Source organism: Asterias amurensis, chromosome 1 (genome assembly GCF_032118995.1).
Source record: "Asterias amurensis chromosome 1, ASM3211899v1".
Lineage (NCBI taxonomy): Eukaryota > Metazoa > Echinodermata > Asteroidea > Forcipulatida > Asteriidae > Asterias > Asterias amurensis.
Window position 1 is genome coordinate 22876843 of NC_092648.1, and position 20296 is coordinate 22897138.

Below are 20296 nucleotides of genomic sequence, written 5' to 3' on the forward strand. Positions count from 1 at the left end.
AATAAAAATAGATCAAATACTGATGTTTTCAACAAGTTATTTTGTTGAGTGTTCGCAGAATCAGGGTAGATAAAAAGCACATGATTAATTAAGCACTGACAGAAATAATCAATTTACGATAATAGTGCTTTTCTCAGAATTGCATTGAATAATTTAAATGAATTGTCGAGTGTTGATACCCGCCCACATTGTTAACTAATTACACCCTGGATGGGCAAGGTACACTTTGTAAAAAATGATAATGGTGCTAATTAGGAATAGTGTACATGACAAATGTTTTGTTGGTGTTTTTTTTTTAAAGAAGGGGGGAAAATGCAAATGCTTTCTTTTCTACAAAAAATAGGAAAAGGTTTTGGGATGAACTAAAACTTTTTTTCTGAGGAAAGTTAAAAAGGTCAAGGTTTCAGACCCTTAAAAATTGATGTTCATTTCTGTACGAATGAAAGTATGTAATAAGGACAATCTAGAAAACTGTGAGTGTTTGTGCTAAAAACACCCCAAAATGCCTAGCACTTAACCAGTATCATAGTTTGCTCAAAGCAAAGTAATGACTCCCAATAATAAACCATTTGCTAACATTATTAAAGGGACTGTGTTGTCATGATCAAAGCAGGCCTGTGGCTGTACATGGAATTATGAACCCCCCCCCCCCCAAGTTACTTTAAGTAAGGAATTGTATTTGTACCAATATCCTCATTCCTGTACAGAACATCATTGCCAGTATTACAAAAATGACGTAGTTATCTATTTTAGTCTCAATGTTAATATAATTGTACTTAATAATAATAATAATATCATCTCAGTTTCAAACTACTCCTGTCTTCACTGAGAATAATTAATACCTTTGCTGTCTTTATGTATGAGAAACTTTCCTGTGTGTTTTTAGATCACGTCCTCTTTATCATGAATGTAAGGCACTTTAAAAATTGTTAGCAAACACAACTTACTTGGTTAAACAAGCAACGGTTGACACTGTGGGTACCATCAATAACATCACTATTGTCAATATTTAGGGAATTTCACATGTAAACCCCAGCATGACCAGTCTTTGACCAATCAGAGTGCATTAACTCTCAGAGATGTTTATAGTATTTTTTTTTTAAAACATGCTTCAGTTTATACACGCCCATTTATTGTCACATTTTTGTGAATAAAAAAAACTATGATTTTGTCATTCAGAAAATTAAGTTTTGTTGTTGGCTTATAATTATTATTCTGTTGACTTAGATTGTGGGTCCTATAGTGTTTGACCTACGAGTGGAGTGGAGTGTGGAAACTTCACACTGAAAATTACTTGACACTGAAAACAAACAGTTGCATCCCCTTAAGGTGACTGATCACACTACTGCCGCTTCCGAGACTCGATCATAAATTGGGTGTGATCCGTGGATATACAGCAGTTACAGGTTGTACGGTTTGTGAATAGAACCCCTGAACAAAGATGCTGACCAAACAGGGGGACTTCCAACATTAGGGCTAGATGGCTCAGTTAATAGAGTGATAATGAGGTCACATCAACCCATTTCCCACTCTAGTCAATTTTATTTTACTCAACCAAAATTCGTTTGTTGTACAAGTTAATATAAGTGTGTTAAATCTAGCTCCTATGTGTGTGAGATGGGGCCCAAGTAAAGTCAAATGAGTAGTCAAAGGTTGGTAAAAAACTGGGGAGATGTTTTTTATAGGATTTGGTGGTGGGAGAAGTGTTGGTCTGATGTCACAATTTCACTACTGATTTTGTTTTTTGTTTTTGTGACACTCATCTTAATGGTCATAGACATGAATGTGTGCAATTCCAAACATGGGTACAATGTTCATTACTCTCTCTAGTTCATTAGGGCGTCCACCGTCTCGTGGGGGTCCAAGAAACGAACTCTCTGCAAGCCTCCCTGTCCAGAGCTGTTGTCGTTAGCTCATGCATGTTATGTTTTTTTAGCGCACGAATGTTGTCAGTCCATCTGGCTTTCAGTCTTCCTCTTCCAGCACGATCAGCAACACGTCCTTCCATGCACTGCTTCTCAAGATTTCCCCCGTCTCTCCTTGTATTATGGCCCAAATACTCAAGCTTCTGCTTTAGTATGATGTTAACTAAGCTTTTTGGGTTGTGAACTTTCTCCAACACACTGATGTTAGTTGTGTGGTCTTGCCATTTGATGTTTAGCATTCGCCTCCAACGCCAAAGCTAACCATTCGTAACCATTCGTCACAGGGACGATAATGAATTGTTAACTCTTTAACAAGAATGCTTTCCTGACAAAGACCGATTTATTATTGAAAATGTGAAAGCAATAATGCATTATTGGTTTTCCACCTGTTGTTGATAGTGTGTCTTCCTGAAAAGGGTGTGGCAATTATCAGAGCCATTGTGTCAATGTTACAAGTGGATTGATCGATTGAGCGAGGCCTGCTCCAAGGGCGTCAACCTAGATCTACCTGCAGGTGGTAAACTTGAAGGGCTCATTCTAAACGTGTTTTCCCTTGAAAAAAGGCCATACAAATGGGTCTCATAATTCAATAACAGTTCATCAGGGCCCAATGTCATAGAGCTGCTTAGCGGCCGATTTTGTTCTTGCTGCGCGATTTCCATTTCATAGCGCAGCTTACCATAAACATATGAAAAGGCATGCCAACCTTTCGGTGCTTACTGCATGAAAATAAATGTCACAATACAAATCGATGGTGAACCTGGGCACCTAATTTTTCTGCTAACCTGTGAAATACGCTTGCACCGTAGCAATTTTGTTTTCTACATTAAGCACACAAATTTGCTTACCGCTAAGCAGTGCTATGAAATTGGTCCCTGGTCTTAAAACTAAGAGCACTTTGAAATGACCATCATGTAGAAATATAATCAGTATTTTCTCCAATACCTTAATTTGAGGAAATTTGAACGACAGTTAAAAAACTTTGAAAAACATACAAGCTTCATAGGTTCATTTGTAAGGTTTATTAATAAAGATATTACTTAAAAATCTAATTAGGATTTAACATACTGGAATTTATTAGAACCCGCACAAAAAATATTTGGAGAAAAGTTATACAAAAACTTATAAACAATTTATGTACAAGTCATTGCTGTGAATTAAAGATTTGAAAAGTTGGATTATCCCACTTTAATTTTGTTTTTCAAATCTGAAATCGGATAAGAGAGACATGGACTGCAAAATTCATTATATATTTCAGACAAAAAGTAATTTGTCCTAAGTCATAAGACTAAAATAACTTAGCTGAATGTTCAGAGCCTTTCATGTTTTAACGAACGCGTCTCATTACCTTTTTCTCAGGGGAAAATAAGCAATTAACATAGAGCTATATTTTTCTTGACCAATCTACAAAGATCAGTATTGGATTGCATTACAAAAGCTGTACAATAAATGGCTCTATATTAAGGTATAAAATATCAACATCCTACATGTACATATTCCATACACATTTAATACAATCTTTACTGATTGATCAATATTAATTGAATAGAAAAATAGCTTGACTTAGAAAATATGCAAAGATACTTCTCAAATACAGTGTAAATCAATACAACAAACACAGGGCTTAATAGCAATTGACCACTTACAAACGCTGCCATTGCCGAGGAAAGACAATGGCAACATGCATGCACAACTATCAGCCAAACAATTTCTTCATTTGACTTCAGTATGAGGGCGCTGTATGTGGTTGTGATGTCGTTATCCAGTTACATGTATTACTAACAGGTTGAATGTTTTGAAGACTTTTTACTCCTATTGTTATAACTCAAGTTCTTATTTTTTTAATTTGTCCATTTGTACCTGCTTAGTTTTTGACTAGATCCTTTTGTTCGGTGCCCTAGAGCTCGTCAATAAGATTAAGGCGCTATATAAGTTTTGGTAATATTATTATTACTATTATTATTATCTGCACAGGCTTTATTCATACTATCATGAAGCCAACTTTTTGTTTTTTTAAATGTTATTTCTTCCTAAAAAATGAATGTAGCGTTGACCCTGGTGAGAGATCTGTTTTGGCCTTCTTGGCCCCTTCAGAAGACCCATGCGATTTAGCCCTTCTTTTGCCGCTCCTGCTCCCTGTCCCAGACACAGAGGATCTCTGTCCAGTATCAGGAGTACCAGAAGAACCGCTCTGATTGATCTCAGATAATCCCATCTCTTTCTGTAGATCCACCGCAAAGTGATAATCCAAATGCTCAGGATAATCCCAAGATGACACGACCTTGTTGCACTTTTCACATAGGACTGTGTCTGTGGTCAGACTTGGGTCAAAGGGCACATCCAGTTGCTCATTTCTATGAGTATTTGTCTCCAATTCTTCTGAGCCATTGACTGAATCTGTGACATTCTCAAGGGTTTCCACAGTTTGTTTTAAGTGGTGATTATTTTGGTGTTTTGCAGCTGGATCTGTAACATCAGAAGGTTTTGAATCTGTCGACGGGCCTTTGTTCGAACTGTCCACAACATGGAGTTGATTTGTACTTTCAACAAAACAGCTTCCAGATTTACTACTTTCCAACACAATGCTGTCACTATCACTGCTAGCGGCATCCGTTTTACAAGCATCATTGCTCTCCCCAGCCTCTCTCATCTTCTGGAAGTAGTTTCCAAAGAAACCAGCCGTCTTCTTTTGGGCAGATTCTTTCTTTGATCTACCAGAATTTTCCGACTTCCTGGTTCCTTTAGTTCTACCAGAAACAATCTGGCTCTGACCCTTGGTGTCAGGACTCTCTTCATTGTCCTCTGAAGGCTGTTCCTTTCTGGGCGTAAAGAAGGCCTGAATGCCATACTTCTTCACAACCTGCGATTCCTTTTGCTCATCGTCTGTACTTTGTCCATCCTTTATTCCATCTCCTCTTGTGAGATCTACGATAGCTTGATGCTCCGGATCATTGTCATCATCATCATCTTCAGTAGCAGATGAGGTGCCGGGCTGGTCTTCAGACAGCCTTGCAACAGCGCTGAGGAAGTTATCAAGTCTTTGTATGCCTGATTTACCAGATTGTATTTCGCTGAATTTGGATGCCGATATACCAAGTGATGTAATCGATGGTACCCTGAATGGACAACACAAGAAAAAACGTTAAATTGAAATTACATAACTTCACTTGAGGATTGGCAAAAACAAAAATTATGGGTCCAGAAATTTTAATTTCTTGCTTTACTTTTAATTTTTATAAACCCTTACTTTCTCAACCCACTTTCCCACAGGTGACCTTAAGCCCCCATAATCCAGCAGCCGATTTCACGAAACGCTAGGATTAATTAATCCTATCTCAAGTTAGGATGAGTAATTAGTCCTAACTTAGGATGGGTCTAACATGTCCTAACGTGTATGCTTATGGAACTGAATTCGTCCTAAGTCCTAGGATTAATCCTAAAGTTTGATTGGTATTTCCAGCCCAGTAATAAGCAATTGTTCTTTGGGCCTAAATTCTCCACAACCCTCCCATTTATGAAGAGGATTATTTAGGATTTGGCTGCACTTATGTTTGAAATTTATATTTATGCCTACCAGTCTTCTTGTTGATTGCCTGCCATATTCAGGCTCTGAATGACCAAGAAAATATCTCTTGCTATTGTTGTGGCTTCTAGGTGATGCAAAGCACAGGAGCGACTCAGGCTAGATGGCGGGTTACCAGACTGCTGAATATGAATCGATAGCAACTTGGCCATCCGATTGTTCTAAAATACAAGGAGAAAAAGAGGTTTTCTTGTTTATAACTCGGCCCAATTTCATAGAGCTGCTTAAGCACAAAGTGTAGTTAAGCAGAACAATTATGCTTACTTGAATCAGATTACCAGCAAAAACACTGTGTCACATAAACCATCAGTGACTGGTATCCTGATAATTTTTGCTAAGAAGAAAATTGTTCAGCATTGTTTTCTGCTTATAGTTGTATGAAATAGGGCCCTGGTTTCAGTACAATGAAGAACTACTGACCTTTATGAATCCCTCTTTGCAGAGTTCAAATCATTTGAAATGTATGGTGTGTATTGGTGATTCCATCTTTGCACACATTACTTAAAATACACACATACATGTACATGTACAATATTTTATCAAGACAAGTTTGTTACAGTGATGGTTTAAAAGTCATTTAGAAAGGCTCTTAACAAATTGCAAATTCGTTAGAATAGAATAGAATATTGATTATGCCTCAACTCTTTGTCATGTCGAGTGTAAGAAGTGTAGATTAAAACAAGAGGTGTTTTTTTCTCAGTGCAAGTGCGAGCACTTGGCACGTGAACAGTTTGAAAGAATGAAAGATTGAACAATTTGAAAGATTGAAAGACTTTGCATACCACGTCTTGTTCCCTGACTAATCTCTCAGCAAGCTCCTCCGACAATTGAGCGATCCAATGTTTCACCTGAAACAGTTAAAGAGATAAATGTATACGGCCCCGTCTAAATTGGTGGCTATAGCTATGACTACAGCTGGATTACTGCGTCGCCATGCTTTGAAGTATGGGACGTCCTCAGCATTAGCAACAGTCGTAGTCGTAGCTGCAGCCGCCAATTGAAATACAGTCTGATACAAACATGACATAAAGCCCCATTGAAACTGATATTTTGCCTACATTTATTGCTAGATAACTTTTTTTTAACATTACTGCCAAAGCTAACCGGCTACAGTAACCAAATCTGACATGAATTTGCTCTGGTTCACAAGAGCAAATTGGAGGAAGTTCGAACAAGGAACCATGACCGACCCATGGCTGCGAATGCTCACTGATAATCTAGTGCCAATGTGGCTAGTTTGAGTCAGTGGCTACACTTTTACGGTCGATTGTTCCCACACATCATGGTTCCCATACACTTTGTCATAGTGTAGGATTAAAAAAAACCTATGATAATCAGCCAGCAACCACGATCAGTTAGATAGTTTCAAAAAGTTCACTACAGCAGACTTGTATCACGAATGAAAACACAACAGTCTAGTCAAGTTAGTCTAACAATAGTTGATGCTTGTTCTTGTCCGAACTTGCTCAAGGCAGATAAGGCTAGTCCAGATTGACTATGCAATCTTCACTTTAGAATATAGACCAAACCCTGTACAAAACCAATGGGGATGGTGCTAAGAACAATTATGTCCAGACGGGTAAAGAAAAGTCCTTCATTTACGAGTTCGACAAACTGTGTGTATATATACAGCATTGACTTTTTATTCAGTTCTTTTTTACCTACCTTCTGTTTTGTGTCCAGTGCCATTACACCCCTGAAGGTCTTGCCACAACCCACTGACTTGGGTAGCAGTCTGGCCTTAACTGGCTCATCATCTATCCCACGACAGAGACCATACAACCAGGCTCTGTAAACGGCAGATATGAACAAACTTATTAAAACTAGCACAGCAGTATTCTCTTCAATAAGATGTGCTTACTTTGCACTGTTCTCAGTTGAAACTTTGTTTCGTGATGCTGTTCCAAAGTCAAGCTTGTCTGTAGTGCAGTCTCAATTAGAAATAAAACTCAAATCTTTGACTCTTTGAGTGGATTTTGGCACAGTTTGGATTTGTTACTTGACATAAATGTTGCCTCCTGTTTACAGGTATGATGTTTGGTCCGTGTAAAAATAGGAACATTTTATCAAGTGAAGGGATGGCATACATACAGTGTATGCTTTTTGAATTCCTCAGACTATAGAGACAGTTGCCATGTCACAAGATTCCTGGCAAGCTTATGGTGATGAACGCCCATACACAGCTTTGAATGAATGTGTATGACACATCGGTACCAGGGTTTGCTTATCTTGAGGTTGCTATACAAAAGTGTAACCTGAAACATTTGACATACCCAAGCCTACATCCGTATGGGCTGTGAAGGGGTTAACCCTGTTTCAGCCCTAGGAGTAGGTGGCAACGGCCTCTGGAAAAAAATAACCCACACCTTGAAGTGGCTTCAGGCCTTGTGTGTCAGGCGACTTGCCCAAAAAAAAAAAAAGCCACTGTCTCTATAGTCTGAGGGATTCAATCCGGCCTCTGTCTGCAATGATGCTTTTATCAGTAAACCATTTCAATTTCAATTTCAATTTGAACTGCCACCCTAGTCTTGACTTACCCCGTCTTATCTCCAGTGTGACTCTGAAGTTGTTTCTCTGTGTATTTACACAAATCTCCCATGAACTCAACATTCAGATCCTCCATTAGACTATGGCCAAGCTTACCACCTAAATTACGACTGCACATAAAAGAACCATCAAGAAAGGACCACAAGGTTTAAGCAAAGTTGACAGTATTGACACTTTACTTTAAAATGTAAGCCCAGACACTATTCAGGAAGAATAACTGACATCCCTTTTGTTTGTCAGTGGAATGTCTTGTCTGTCAGTGGAATGTCCCCAAAAATGATGTACATTGTTTCCAATGCCCACAATTTGTTTAATATTTTGCTTTGTATGCAACCACCCCCTCATAGTTTTTATGGTTTTCTGACTATATAAAGGCCGGTTACAGTGTACTGTTCTTGAGGGTGTGTTGACATCTGCTCCTTTTACAGTTTTCTTATTGACAACGGTGGAAACAGTTAAATTGAAGTTGCAAATTTCGTTTAGGAAAATGAATGTAAATGGTTTAAAAATATAAATGTAAGTGTACAACTCCATTACAAGCGTTGTCATTATTAACTTGTTATAGGTCAGCTTTTAGGAACAAACATAAACATATGATGACTTACATTTTTCTGATGGGTAGAGTTTGGAAAAGCATCGGTATACTCTGCTTTGGAACAATAGTTTGCTTTCTCGGCTTATGAAGACCGCAAGAGAGCTTTGACAACATCTGTAAGAAAAAACAATCATCAGTAATTGTGAACAATAAAATCAAAATCACCAGGCTCTATAATGGTGGAAAAAAGGAGAAAGAACAAAATTGCACAATCATTTTTGAAAGCCTTTTGTGCAACATTGGGAGTTGTCAAAGACAAGGGTCCAGTTCCACAGAGCTGCTTAAGCAGAAAATACTGCTTAGCAGAAATGAGCAGAATACCAGTCACAAATTGTACATGTGACATAGTAGTTTTAGCTGATAACCTAATTATGGTAAGCATAATTTTGTTATGCTTGGCTACTTCTTGTGCTTAAACAGCTCCATGAAATTGGGCCCTGTATATCCGCACTTTGTGTGACCCAAAACTACATGAAATCAGCCCGACTATTCGGCTAAGGAAATCACCCACAAGCAATCCTGGTAAATGTACGCATTCCATACTTATTGTATCATACCTTATTATGTGCAATACCAGCAGAACAATGAAACCCAGTTTGTTGCAGCACAGCAGCCCTCATTTCCTCAGTGATGACTGCTGCTACTGCCAGTCGTCTGTCTTGAATATCTCTAAGCTGGTCCAACCACTGCAATGTGCCGGTTCTCCTAGCATCTAGGAAAGAAAAATATTATTCAAATTATGACAATTATCTGTATTGCCAATTCATACAAAGCTTATCCTGATATCATAGAATCCTTCGACATTTCCATTGCAAAACAGCCAAAAAAAGGTTGGTTTCTTATATAAGGTCGTATTTGATAAATTGAGGCTGTTTTCCTACCTTAAAGTTACAAAGACGTAATATGTATGAATGTGAATATCATAACAGGCTCTTTTTTACACTTTCATCCCTTTTTTATGGCAAAACAGTATATCTCCTTACAATTTTTTGTTTGCATTTTGCCATGAAGGGCTTTATTTGCCCTCCCCCCTTTCCTTAGTTCATTTGATGTTGATGACTGGTGCAGAACTGTCTTCCAACTGTACCCTTGATTCTGTCTTACTCTACCCTAGCTTGAAAATCATCATACCAAAAGCTACCCTTAAGTCATCACATTAATAACGGTCATACCTTCAGGAGAGAGGGTATCCATGGTCCCTCCATCCTCCTCCACCTTCTCCTCCTCCCCATCTTCATCTTTCCTCTTTCCATCCCATCCAGCAACATGAGTATTAGGCAGCATGTCTACACTGACAGTCTCTCTGCCCAACGCTTCCAGACGGTTGTGAACAACGTCTGTCAGATCTACGTAAGCCTCGTCTATGCTGGCTCTTTCCACACACTTACTGAACGTGGTCAGAACAGTTATGACCTCTGCTCCAGCCTCTCGGTATCTACAGTGAGGTCAAAGGTGAAGGGTCAATAGAGTTTATAGCGGATTTAAGAAGGGTTCTTTCTAGAAATTTAGCACAAAAATAATATACATTAAACAGTTGATTAGTCTAGTCTTGTACTGCACAAAACGCCTGTTGGCCATCAACATGCAGACCACCATGCATCGTTTCAACTAGTCTTATCAAAAACAATTTGATAGCAAGTGACCAGTCTTCAAACACACTCAGAGTGCACAAACTCACCATAGTATTTATAAATGAATATTATTTTTACACATTGCAAAAGGCCTGACTAAGCCATCTTACCTTGTGAGATCAGCTTTGCCTCTGTTTACAGGCACTCTAACCAGCTGGATATCAGGGCATTTCTCCTTGGCCTGTTCTCCTCTCATTTGTCTTGTAACTCCATGGGCTCTTGCTTCATACCCAACAGCTATAATACTGATGCATACAAAAAGTATACAAGTTAAATAAGGTGAAGATAGACTTTAAAATTCATAATCAAATATACACATCAATCAAAACATTATGCAAAAAGCCAAACAAGTTTTGAGATGTGCCCCTTTTCTTCAGATCAAAATTTTATACAAAATCAGAAATTTCTGTAAAATATAAGAATGTTTTCTTTCAGTGAGCTGTATTGACCTCCTGCACGCAAGTCTAACGCAGTGACGTTGCCACGCTCTCCACGTTGGTTTATGTGTAAACGCCGCATTGCCTAAAATGCACACTTAACTGAATAACGCACAGTGACATTGCCCACCAGTGTGGCGCATCTAAGAATATTTTGATGATGACATCAGGTGAACTGGACCAATAAAACTTTTTCCTGCAGGAAGTCCAGGCTCTCAGTCTATTGCTCTTTTTACAAACATGTTATGTCACAGGTTACATGGTCTATAGCTCTGGATTCCTTAGACATGTTAGACAGTAAAATGGTTAGACTGCATGACTTGCAATCACAAGGTTGTGGGTTCAAATCCCACCAAGCTAACCATTGATTTAACAATGACTAGAATATAAGTTTTGATGGTGTCTACATGTAGTTTACTTAATCAAAATCATAATCGTTAAACCAATGTTTGTCTGAGAGAGATTGGCTGTTGCAAGCCAATTTCTTGCAAGCTAGGCGTGTAAATCCCCTTGTAGGAGTTTGCCAAGTTCTCTCGATGGGTAGATCCTCTAAAACAAACATACCCTCCTCCTTGCCATGTGTTGTACTGCACCACAGCACACGGTTGTCCCTTCAGGGTAGGGTTCCTTCGCTGCTCCACTTGGACGTAGAAGCAATCCATATCAATTAAGGCGATTATTCTATCCGCCAATGGCATGTTGGTGATTCTGTTTACCTGTATTCAAAATCAACAAATTTAAGCATTGTTACATATAAAAAAAGAAAACTTCAACACAGTTTTCCATTTCTACCCCCAGTCCCCCCCCCCCCCCCCAGAAAAAAAAACTACTGCGGCCCAACACCCTATCCAACATTCCTCCTACAAACGGACGACAAAAGCGAAATGCCACTTATTATTTAGAAAAAGAATCCTACTTGTCACTACCTTAGTTTTTTAGCTAGCCCCACTTGTGTGGACAAGACTAGCTGCCTTTGTCACACAAGTGGGGCTGTGGCATCGCCGATCACGTTATTCAACTTTCAACATTTTTTTGGATTGGTTGCATGGAGTCTTGGCTTATCTTGCGATTTAATTTTGTTCTTAAATGTCCATGGTACTAAGACTTTGCCCAGACTTAGTCGCTGATGTTTTTTAAACCACGGTTACTCCTTGGTCTTTGGTTTTACTCACCTCTTTCACCCTCAATTTTCAGGGAAATTCAGCTTTTGTAATTCCCACTTTCCCGCAAACAACTCTAGCTAGCTTCTGAGTTTTGTTGACCTCTACAGCGCCCTCTGTTGTTAATTTCAAAATGGAAGATTTCGAGGGGGCGGATCCTCACTACTTTCTGAATGCTGAAGTACAGAATTTTGGGAACTGAATTTTAAAATTTGTCAGTTTTAGGTGTGATGGAGATACCCCTTTGATGTGTCATTACACGGAATTGAAATTTTATTAAATTTCTCCCCATCGTTTGATGAATCTCCAAGTTTCAAAATCAAATTATTGTTTGTTTTTATAGGAATCTTTTATACTAACTGTGGTCCGTTTTGAGTTTAAATTTTTAAATATAGCCATAGTTGTATTTTCGTGTGAGAAATATAAATAGGTGCGGTTTGTGAGATCTAAGTAATTTTTCTTGTGGTAAGTTTTTGTCTGTCAATAAATTCAGAAGAGGAAGGGGGGAGAAAGACAAACAATTTATTTATGTCGGGCAAACATTTAGACTCATCACAGCTGTTAGTGTACAACTCTTCTTTAGTTTTTCACCTATGCTAACACTTGACCTATTTTCCATGGACCTCCACATGGAATTTAATAGGTAGGATAAACAAATAATTGTAATGGAATGCATTTAAATTAAAATAAACCCTGCAAATTAACGATTAATTTCTACTTCCATGGATTAATTAACTTATGTCAAACCGAAATCTAGATAGCAGATTTTCCAATCAACCATCTATTAGGAATTTGCGAAACTACGAGTACATCGTATTAATAAGGTTATGGCAGGGTTATTGAATTTAAACGCTGCCACGGTGTTACCGGAGAGCAGCAGCAAAATTCACAGTTTCGAAAAGGCCCTGTGAATAGTGAAAACGCATATTCTTTGCTGGTACACGCTCTTTGTGTGTTTTCTGAATGAAGATTGGTTTGGATACCAGCCTATTGTCAATGCTGTTCCTTCATCATAGGGCAAACGCGTAATCAAACGGTAAACATCCGGATTGTGTGTGTGGCGCATTATTGTACACATTGCATTGGGAAACACGTTGAACCTGTATATTCTGACTGATAATTGATACAAAATGAAGGGATATTTTGGAGATTTCTAGTAGTTATGGCACATCTTTCAAGTACCCAGGTAAGCCTGCAGACTATAACATAGTTGGTTTTTATTGTGAAAGTATTCTTGTTTTGCCAATTTTTCATAATCAGGCAGATTTTTCCTTTCTAAACATGCTCAACAACAAGTGTTTGGAAACGCACTAGAGTCAAAACACAACACATGATCAACCACAAATTCGGTGACCGGCCGGCTGTCTATCCATCCGATCCAATCTACACCGTGCGTTGACAGTCGGTGAACTATTCCATCTCTTAATTTTGGTGTTTCATGGCGGAACTTTCAAAGTTACTGCAGAGCTTCCCGAGTTTTAACATTGTTTGACTTTTTATTTTTAGGTCATTCTTTTTAAAAAAGAGTTTTATTTTATTATTTAAAAATATCATTCAAAATCAAATAACTTGATTTTTTAATCAGCCTTCTAAGTTCTATTTTTATAGTGGATAACTTTCCGTATGGCGCCACCACCTTTTCACTCATTTTTACAAAAAGGGATATCTCATTGAGGTAAATTAGATACTATATTATTTCATATCGAATGAAAAAGTGGTGGCGCCATACAGAAACTTTTCCTTTATAGTTTTCACGAAACTTCACAGAGGAAACAGCTCAACACATGCCCCTGGTGATTGCCTGTGGTTGACTGGTGCCCTGGCCTAGAAATGATCCCGACAGAAATTTAAATATCCAAGTTAGGTGTCCTTTTATTCAAGAAAAGAATGTGTTCCCCTTAATTATCATGGACAGGGGTCGAAATTGCCACTAGCCCGCTAGCTCGGGACTACCAGATTTACAGCCGGGCTACTCATTTTTCCAGCTTGATAGCCGACGGGCTAGTGGAAAAATAATGCAAAAATCATCATCACAAACAATAAAGAACTATGTTATTGGTGTATTGTAAAGTTTGAGCCGTGACGCGGGACATAATGTGTCTTTCGGGCTACCAAAATCTAATCAGGGCTACTAAAAATTATTGGTCACTAGCCCTGCTGACTACCATGGAAATACACTTAATTTCGACCCCTGATGGGGGTAGAAATATTTCTACCTCCATGCCTTAATTAAAAAGAACAAGTTACCAGGCCTGACATAAATGGTTCCATTTCAGAACAATGTACATTTTGTAGTCTTAAAACTAACCTCCATGATACAGAGGCCAGCTATGTGTGACATTGTTCAAAGCTCACCCTGCAAGGTTTTAAACAGCTGTGGAAGAACAAGGGTAGTTACCCTTTTATTCCCATTCATAAATACCTTTTTGGTTAAAAGGCGTAATAAAGTAAAACTCTGTAAAACTTATCTGTTTCCGATGTGCTTGAGCTCTGTATGTTTCTACCTCCACATGGTATGCACATGTTACATGTACATGTACGAAGTCCGTGTGTTGCATGCCTATTTCCGACAGTTTTTGGTTCCGTTCGTGCGCATGCGGGTATAGTCTTGGTGCCTACGTTCTGGTTTTCCTTTTACACACAGCTGCGCGGCCAACTCACCGACAGCGCCTGCATCGCCCGTAACAAGAAATGTCTTGCATCAAGACTAGCGCGGAGTCTCCGCTCACAACCGGTTATAAACACTGGTCATTATCAAAGGTTTAAACGCCCCCACGTGACGCACTCTCCACCGATAGGAATAGCAAACTGTCTGAGGTATTTATGAAGACAGCATTAGTAGACATATTGTGTACACATAATATAGGCCTACAATAAACCAAACAAACGTACACTATAAATTTATTGGATGTCAGATGGGTTTAGAATTGGTAGTTACACCGTAGTTGCTGACCAGACTACGGTCAGTTTCAGCATGGATGGAGGAAGATTCCTCTGGATGGAGGAAGATTCCTCCGTGGTTTCAGTTTACAAACGTAAATAAACTCTGCTGATAGGATGATTTGAAATGATAAACTGACACTCAGGCTATTTGATTGCATTCCTTATCACTGGTGTCATTTGTAAATTTGTTTGTATCCATCATTGATCAAGCATGACTTAAAGTGAATTCCTTACAATGTTAAAGGGAATGGTGGTCGGGTTGGTGTATCTTTCCTTGCCTCCCACCTCTAGGACCCGGGTTCGTTCTAATCAAGCCGGGGGCAAAACATGTGGGTTGGGTTTTCAGTCCCTACCTGACTGTGGGGATTTTCCTTGAATAATTCTCCTGACACATCTGAAGCGGGAACTTCGGCTACAGCTACGTCTAGATCAGCGGGTCTACCAGTGTTGAAGAATAGCAGACGCATGCGATCTAGCCGTAGCTGTAGCCGAAGTCGCCGTTTCGGACACGGCCTAAGTGATCATATTTTAATAAGATAGGGTACTCTGTTCATGATTAGAGTTTCAAATTTAACTTTTTGCGCACATTTGTTTTTCCCCATTTAAAGGCACTGTACATGTTTGGTATTTGTCAAAGACCAGTGTTCTCACTTGGTGTATCCCATCATAACCATGAAATAACAAGCCAGTAAAAATTTGGGCTCAATTGGTCTTTGAAGTTGCGAGAAAATTATGAAAGAAAAAACACCCTTGTTGGACGAATTTGTGTGCTTTCAGATAGGAATACGAAGCTAAGAGTCTTTTAATATTTTAGTGAGAGATTACCTCTTTCTCAAAAACTACGTTACTTCAGAGGGAGTCGTTTCCTACAAAATATACACTATTTGTAGAAGGCATATCTTTTGATACACAGCTGACAGCTCATGTTATACTCATCAATACAAATCTACAGCTGGGCTGTCATTAGCTGTAATACTGCTTACTTAAAACCATGGTTGACAGTAAATCAGTATCTATATTGGATGACTGCATCAGAAAATACATGGAGCAGAATTTCAGGGCATGGATGATCGCCCCTTGTTTGTTTCAACTCATGGCATTGTATTGCGCTTAATAATCAGGCTAGTCATGCGTGACAATGACTACTGTTCATATTCTTACTGGCATGTCAAACTTTAAATTTTTTCTTTATTTGCTAAATCTATTAGAGGCCTTCCCACAAAAATTTCCTTTTAAGTGAAACATCTGCTTTGATACAAACATACAGTATTTGGGGTTTGACAAGTGCTTCCTGATCATCCTTTTCACATTTTATTATTCTTTTAATTTTAAGAAGCTTGGGTTGAAAATATATTTTGTTAATAGTTGCAGTCAGTTTTTTTCAGTGGCAGTTGGTTTTTACTGAATCAAGAAGAAAACAAGTTATATAATAAGTTTTTCTAAAGTTGTTATTTTTTACTACAGTGGCCTTGGTTTTTATAATTTATATAAATATCGGTTTAAAAAAAAAATCATTCTATTGTATTCTATTACACCTGTACACGTCGTATTGCTAAGGATGTACTATACTTCAATGCATGATGACATGGAAATCTAGCTGTAGCCGTAGCTGTAGCCCCCAATTCAGAGAGGGCCTCCTATAGTCAGTTAGATTGTGCATGGTTCATATATTCATGCTGTACTGTGGATCAGTACCCACACACCACACCTCCCACAAATACTAGCCTATTTTGCATACAGCAGTGCAAAGTGCGGTCTACCGTGTAAAATATATGGAGCTTTGTTGACATTTAAATCTCCATTGAATGAAAAAGCGGTAATCACACAAACAGTACATGTTGTGCCCAAGGACTAATATGACATGTACAGTGAGTCCATGAACTGCGCAGCAATCCTGTGTTTTGAATTCGAGATGTAAATTCTCTGTGTAGTAAAATGATAAACATGTGATAGTACGATCATAGAGGTTCTACCTCCAATCCATGGTACGATCCAGTGCACTGTACTTTGAACAATCAAGATCTATTAATTATACTTTGCATGTAATTGTACACATGTCATACATGTAGCATTGGTCACAAACGGGGAAGTAGTGCAGAGTGGGACTACAAGCTGAGTTTGAATCTGTAGTTTTTAAAAACATGTATGTTAAAACGGTATAAATTCAGAGAATTCTAATTTTCTTGCATCAGGTACTGGGGAAAGCACAGAGTATACAGTGCTTACTGCAAACAAAAAATGTTCTTTACCCTACAATTTTAACATGTATTAGAATTGTTACGGTAGCCGCTGCTAAAATAAATTAGTAGTCTAGTGGCGTGGTTTGAATCCCACTTATTTATATGCCTATATGCATGTGGATTTTGTTTTTTTACCAGACTTTGCAAAGTACTGAGTATACAGAAAATTGGTACACACAAGTTGGCATTCAATTATGAAACATAGTTAGACTACAGACCGTTTCATTCAGTTTTATTGTAAAGTTTTCTTTTAAAACCTTTCTGTTATTGTGTGAAATTCTGGATTATGTTTTTGAACCCATTATCTTTAATCAGCGTTCTCCCGAAACAGATGTTTGCTGCCCAAATGCCACTCGAAACAACTAAAGACCAGTCAAAATTCTTGCTAAGTGGTCCAGCTGGCTATTTTAGTGTTCAAAAGCAATCTTATTGGATATGAACAAAAATGCAAAAGCTGATACATGTAGATACCAGTGAACTGTATATATAGCATTAAACTGGTGCTGTTGGCTAGTCACTGGAAAAAATTCAGGCAAATGCTGCTGAAAATCTTGAGGGAACTTAAGATAAATAAGTTGCAAAAATTCAACAAAATGTCTGTCCTATAATGTGTTTTGAGTTACAGCCTACCAAATGCACTCGGCGAAAATATCAGGCTGCAAATTTGAAATGCTACACTTTTTAACGTGCTCACAAAATTACTACTCATTTAATTTTATGATTTTGAGCAGCAATAAATTTTGCACAAAACAATGGTATGGTGTTTATTGGCTTCCTGCTTATTATTTGCTGAAGTTGACTGAAAAACATAAAACTGCACATTTTGTATAGAACAATTCATATGATTTATCAGCAATATGAGTAAAATGAGCAGGTATGATTAACGATAATTAAAAAAGAGGCAGGTTTAAAGTGACAATTATAGTGTAGGAAATTGGCTTCTGTTAACTATTCATTGTTATCATTATTTTCAGTACACATTTTATCAACAATTTTATCAAAACAAATTATGGGAGGCTTCAATAAACCAAAGTTATTGCTGCATTATGTTGATGATGTTTTTGTTGCCATTTTTACAGTCTTTTTAACCTATTTAAATCCGCTGTATGAAGAAAGGCTCTTCATAAATTCTTTATAATTCTCTTTATCCTGAGCTTTTGGGCATATTATCATTCTCCAATCTATCTAAGATGTGCAATTTTGGAGGTCTAGTTGGTAAGACACTGCTCTAGAATTGCAAAGGTTGTGGGTTTGAATCCCACTCGGGTAAATTGCCTGTGATTTTGTTCACAGAACTCGAGGAAAGTACTGAGTATTATACAATCCGCCTCGTTAAATAGAACATCTCATCTTTCAAAGCATGAACATAGTCGCACCATTGCACTAATAAACATTCATTATTTGTTTTATATTTAACATCCAAGTAAATCTTTGTCATTTTGATTGGAGGATACAACTTTCAAAACAAACAAAGCGTAGGCCTACAACTTATGAATGTGAAATTACACCCGTTTCTTTTGGGTCAGCCTGTTAATGTTGGATCCAACAGTGACTGTGTGCGTTCTGTACAGCTATTTTGAGACACGCAGGGGCCGAAATAGTGTGCCTTCGAGTAAGACTGATGCATTAAAAAAGATGCGCACGCAGTGATGTTTTTACGAACCGTGCAATAGTACTTTTCGGATGGAGCGAAAAATGCACGCCGAATGGAACGAAAAATACGTAGTGAGTGACGTAGTGTGCAATAGTACTTTTATTTGCTAACACGTGACAGACAATCCTCCATCAAATGGCAAGGATCTGCTTGGGTGTAATATTTAACGATGCTAAAACACATCGGTGTAAGGGTGAAACCAAAATTGATAAGTTGTCCTTACTATTGTTTCTTGTGACTGTAGATGATTGTGAATGTCTATCTAAGCAACAAGGCAGACGTGGTTGCCGAGCTACCCATCACGCCTGAGACGACTTGCCGCGATGTTGTAGATTGCTGTAGGGAGGTCGGGGAGGAACAGTGTCACCTGGCAGAGCTGTGGAGAGGTTGTGGTAAGGAAAGTTTCTTTTTTGGAACAAGTTTTTATCTATTCCATCGGTGTCTGAAAGTTAATCGAGAGAGGTTGCTCATTCATTTTAATCAAGAAAACAGTGAGCACACAACAAATTTTATGCTAGTTTTTTCCTGAATAAGGAATTAAAGAAATTGTTCAAAAAGTTTGTCTTGTTTGTTTTAAAAAACATGACAAATCACATTTGGGTTCAAAAAAGTGGCTGAAGAAAGCAGTATAACACACAAATTGTTTTGGTATATTAAATAAAAAAAATGTTTAAGTCTGTCTTGTTTGTCATAGAAGGTTGTAAGTCGTAGTTGGGATTGAAAAAGTGGCAAATTTTTCCAGAATAAGTATATTTAGAGAAATTGTTTCAAAATGTTTAAGTTTTCTTGTTTGTCAAGAAAGGTGACAAAGAGTTGCATTTGGTGATTTCAATCAGGTCATTTCTTTGTTTGTTTCTATTATTGGTTTTGGAAAACAGTTTCAAATTGACAAACTCAGAGATTTAGTTCTCTGAAATTTGGCCGGCAGTCACCCTACTGTGGCCGGCTGACCATCCTGGTGGCCGGCTGTCCAAAGCCATCCATAAACCTTCCTAGGCCCATGCAATGGATAGCTGGATGGCTAAATGAGACACTTGCAGCTAATGTACTACATGTATACAAACACTCAAGATTCCGAAACTGTGATTGTTCTTCCCTGTCTGTTCTAGTGAGTTTACATTAGTCATCTGCTTTTCTCAAGGAATTAATCTTTCCTCAATCTTCCTCAAGATTATCAGATTAGCCTCTTGAGAAAATCTGCTTGATTAACATTTTTGTTGAGATTATCCCTGAGTCAATCCCAAGAAGTATGTGATGTGTGGGTTGAAAAGGAAGATTGGAGTTGAAAGATTTAATTCCATGAGAATCGTTATTTCCCCATCATTTTCTCTTCCAATTAAGCCCCTTCTACATGATCCCCCTGACAACCTAGATACCTTAGGAAGAATTGTACGAGCGCGGATTGTTTACTTCTCATCTCACAGCTTTTGCGAGCTTTCAAACGACACCAGTTAATTAATTGTGATGACAGTACAAATATAGCTAGTTACCACTGAACTATCGTGTTTTTGTTCTTACCCACCACTAGTACCAGTGAAATTATGACGCATTGCGAACTTGTTTTGAACACAACTTGTTCCG

General features: G+C 38.2%; 2 protein-coding genes across 3 annotated transcripts in view; one reads left to right on the forward strand and one right to left on the reverse strand.

Moving 5' to 3' along the window:
- Nucleotides 1–3241: 3241 nt before the first annotated feature.
- LOC139940147 (DNA polymerase eta-like) lies at nt 3242–12124 on the reverse strand. The gene is made up of 11 exons (XM_071936427.1): nt 11891–12124; nt 11283–11434; nt 10392–10526; nt 9823–10085; nt 9208–9362; nt 8661–8764; nt 8046–8165; nt 7174–7297; nt 6291–6356; nt 5500–5669; nt 3242–5041 (listed from the first exon to the last, which is right to left on the reverse strand). The coding sequence occupies exons 2-11, from the start codon at nt 11414–11416 to the stop codon at nt 3946–3948; spliced, it is 2367 nt and encodes a 788-aa protein (XP_071792528.1). The 5' UTR covers nt 11417–11434; nt 11891–12124; the 3' UTR covers nt 3242–3945.
- A 775-nt stretch (nt 12125–12899) lies between these two features.
- The window catches only part of LOC139954236 (apoptosis-stimulating of p53 protein 1-like), a 56159-nt gene continuing 48762 nt past the window's right edge, over nt 12900–20296 (forward strand). The window contains exons 1-2 of one of the 2 annotated variants that reach the window (XM_071953958.1): nt 12900–13064; nt 18960–19107. In XM_071953958.1, coding sequence (XP_071810059.1) covers nt 13041–13064; nt 18960–19107 — 172 coding nt within the window. In that variant the 5' untranslated portion in view covers nt 12900–13040. Of the gene's footprint in view, nt 13065–13661; nt 13738–18959; nt 19108–20296 lie in introns of those variants that run through there. The other variant, XM_071953965.1, reaches the window with a different exon arrangement.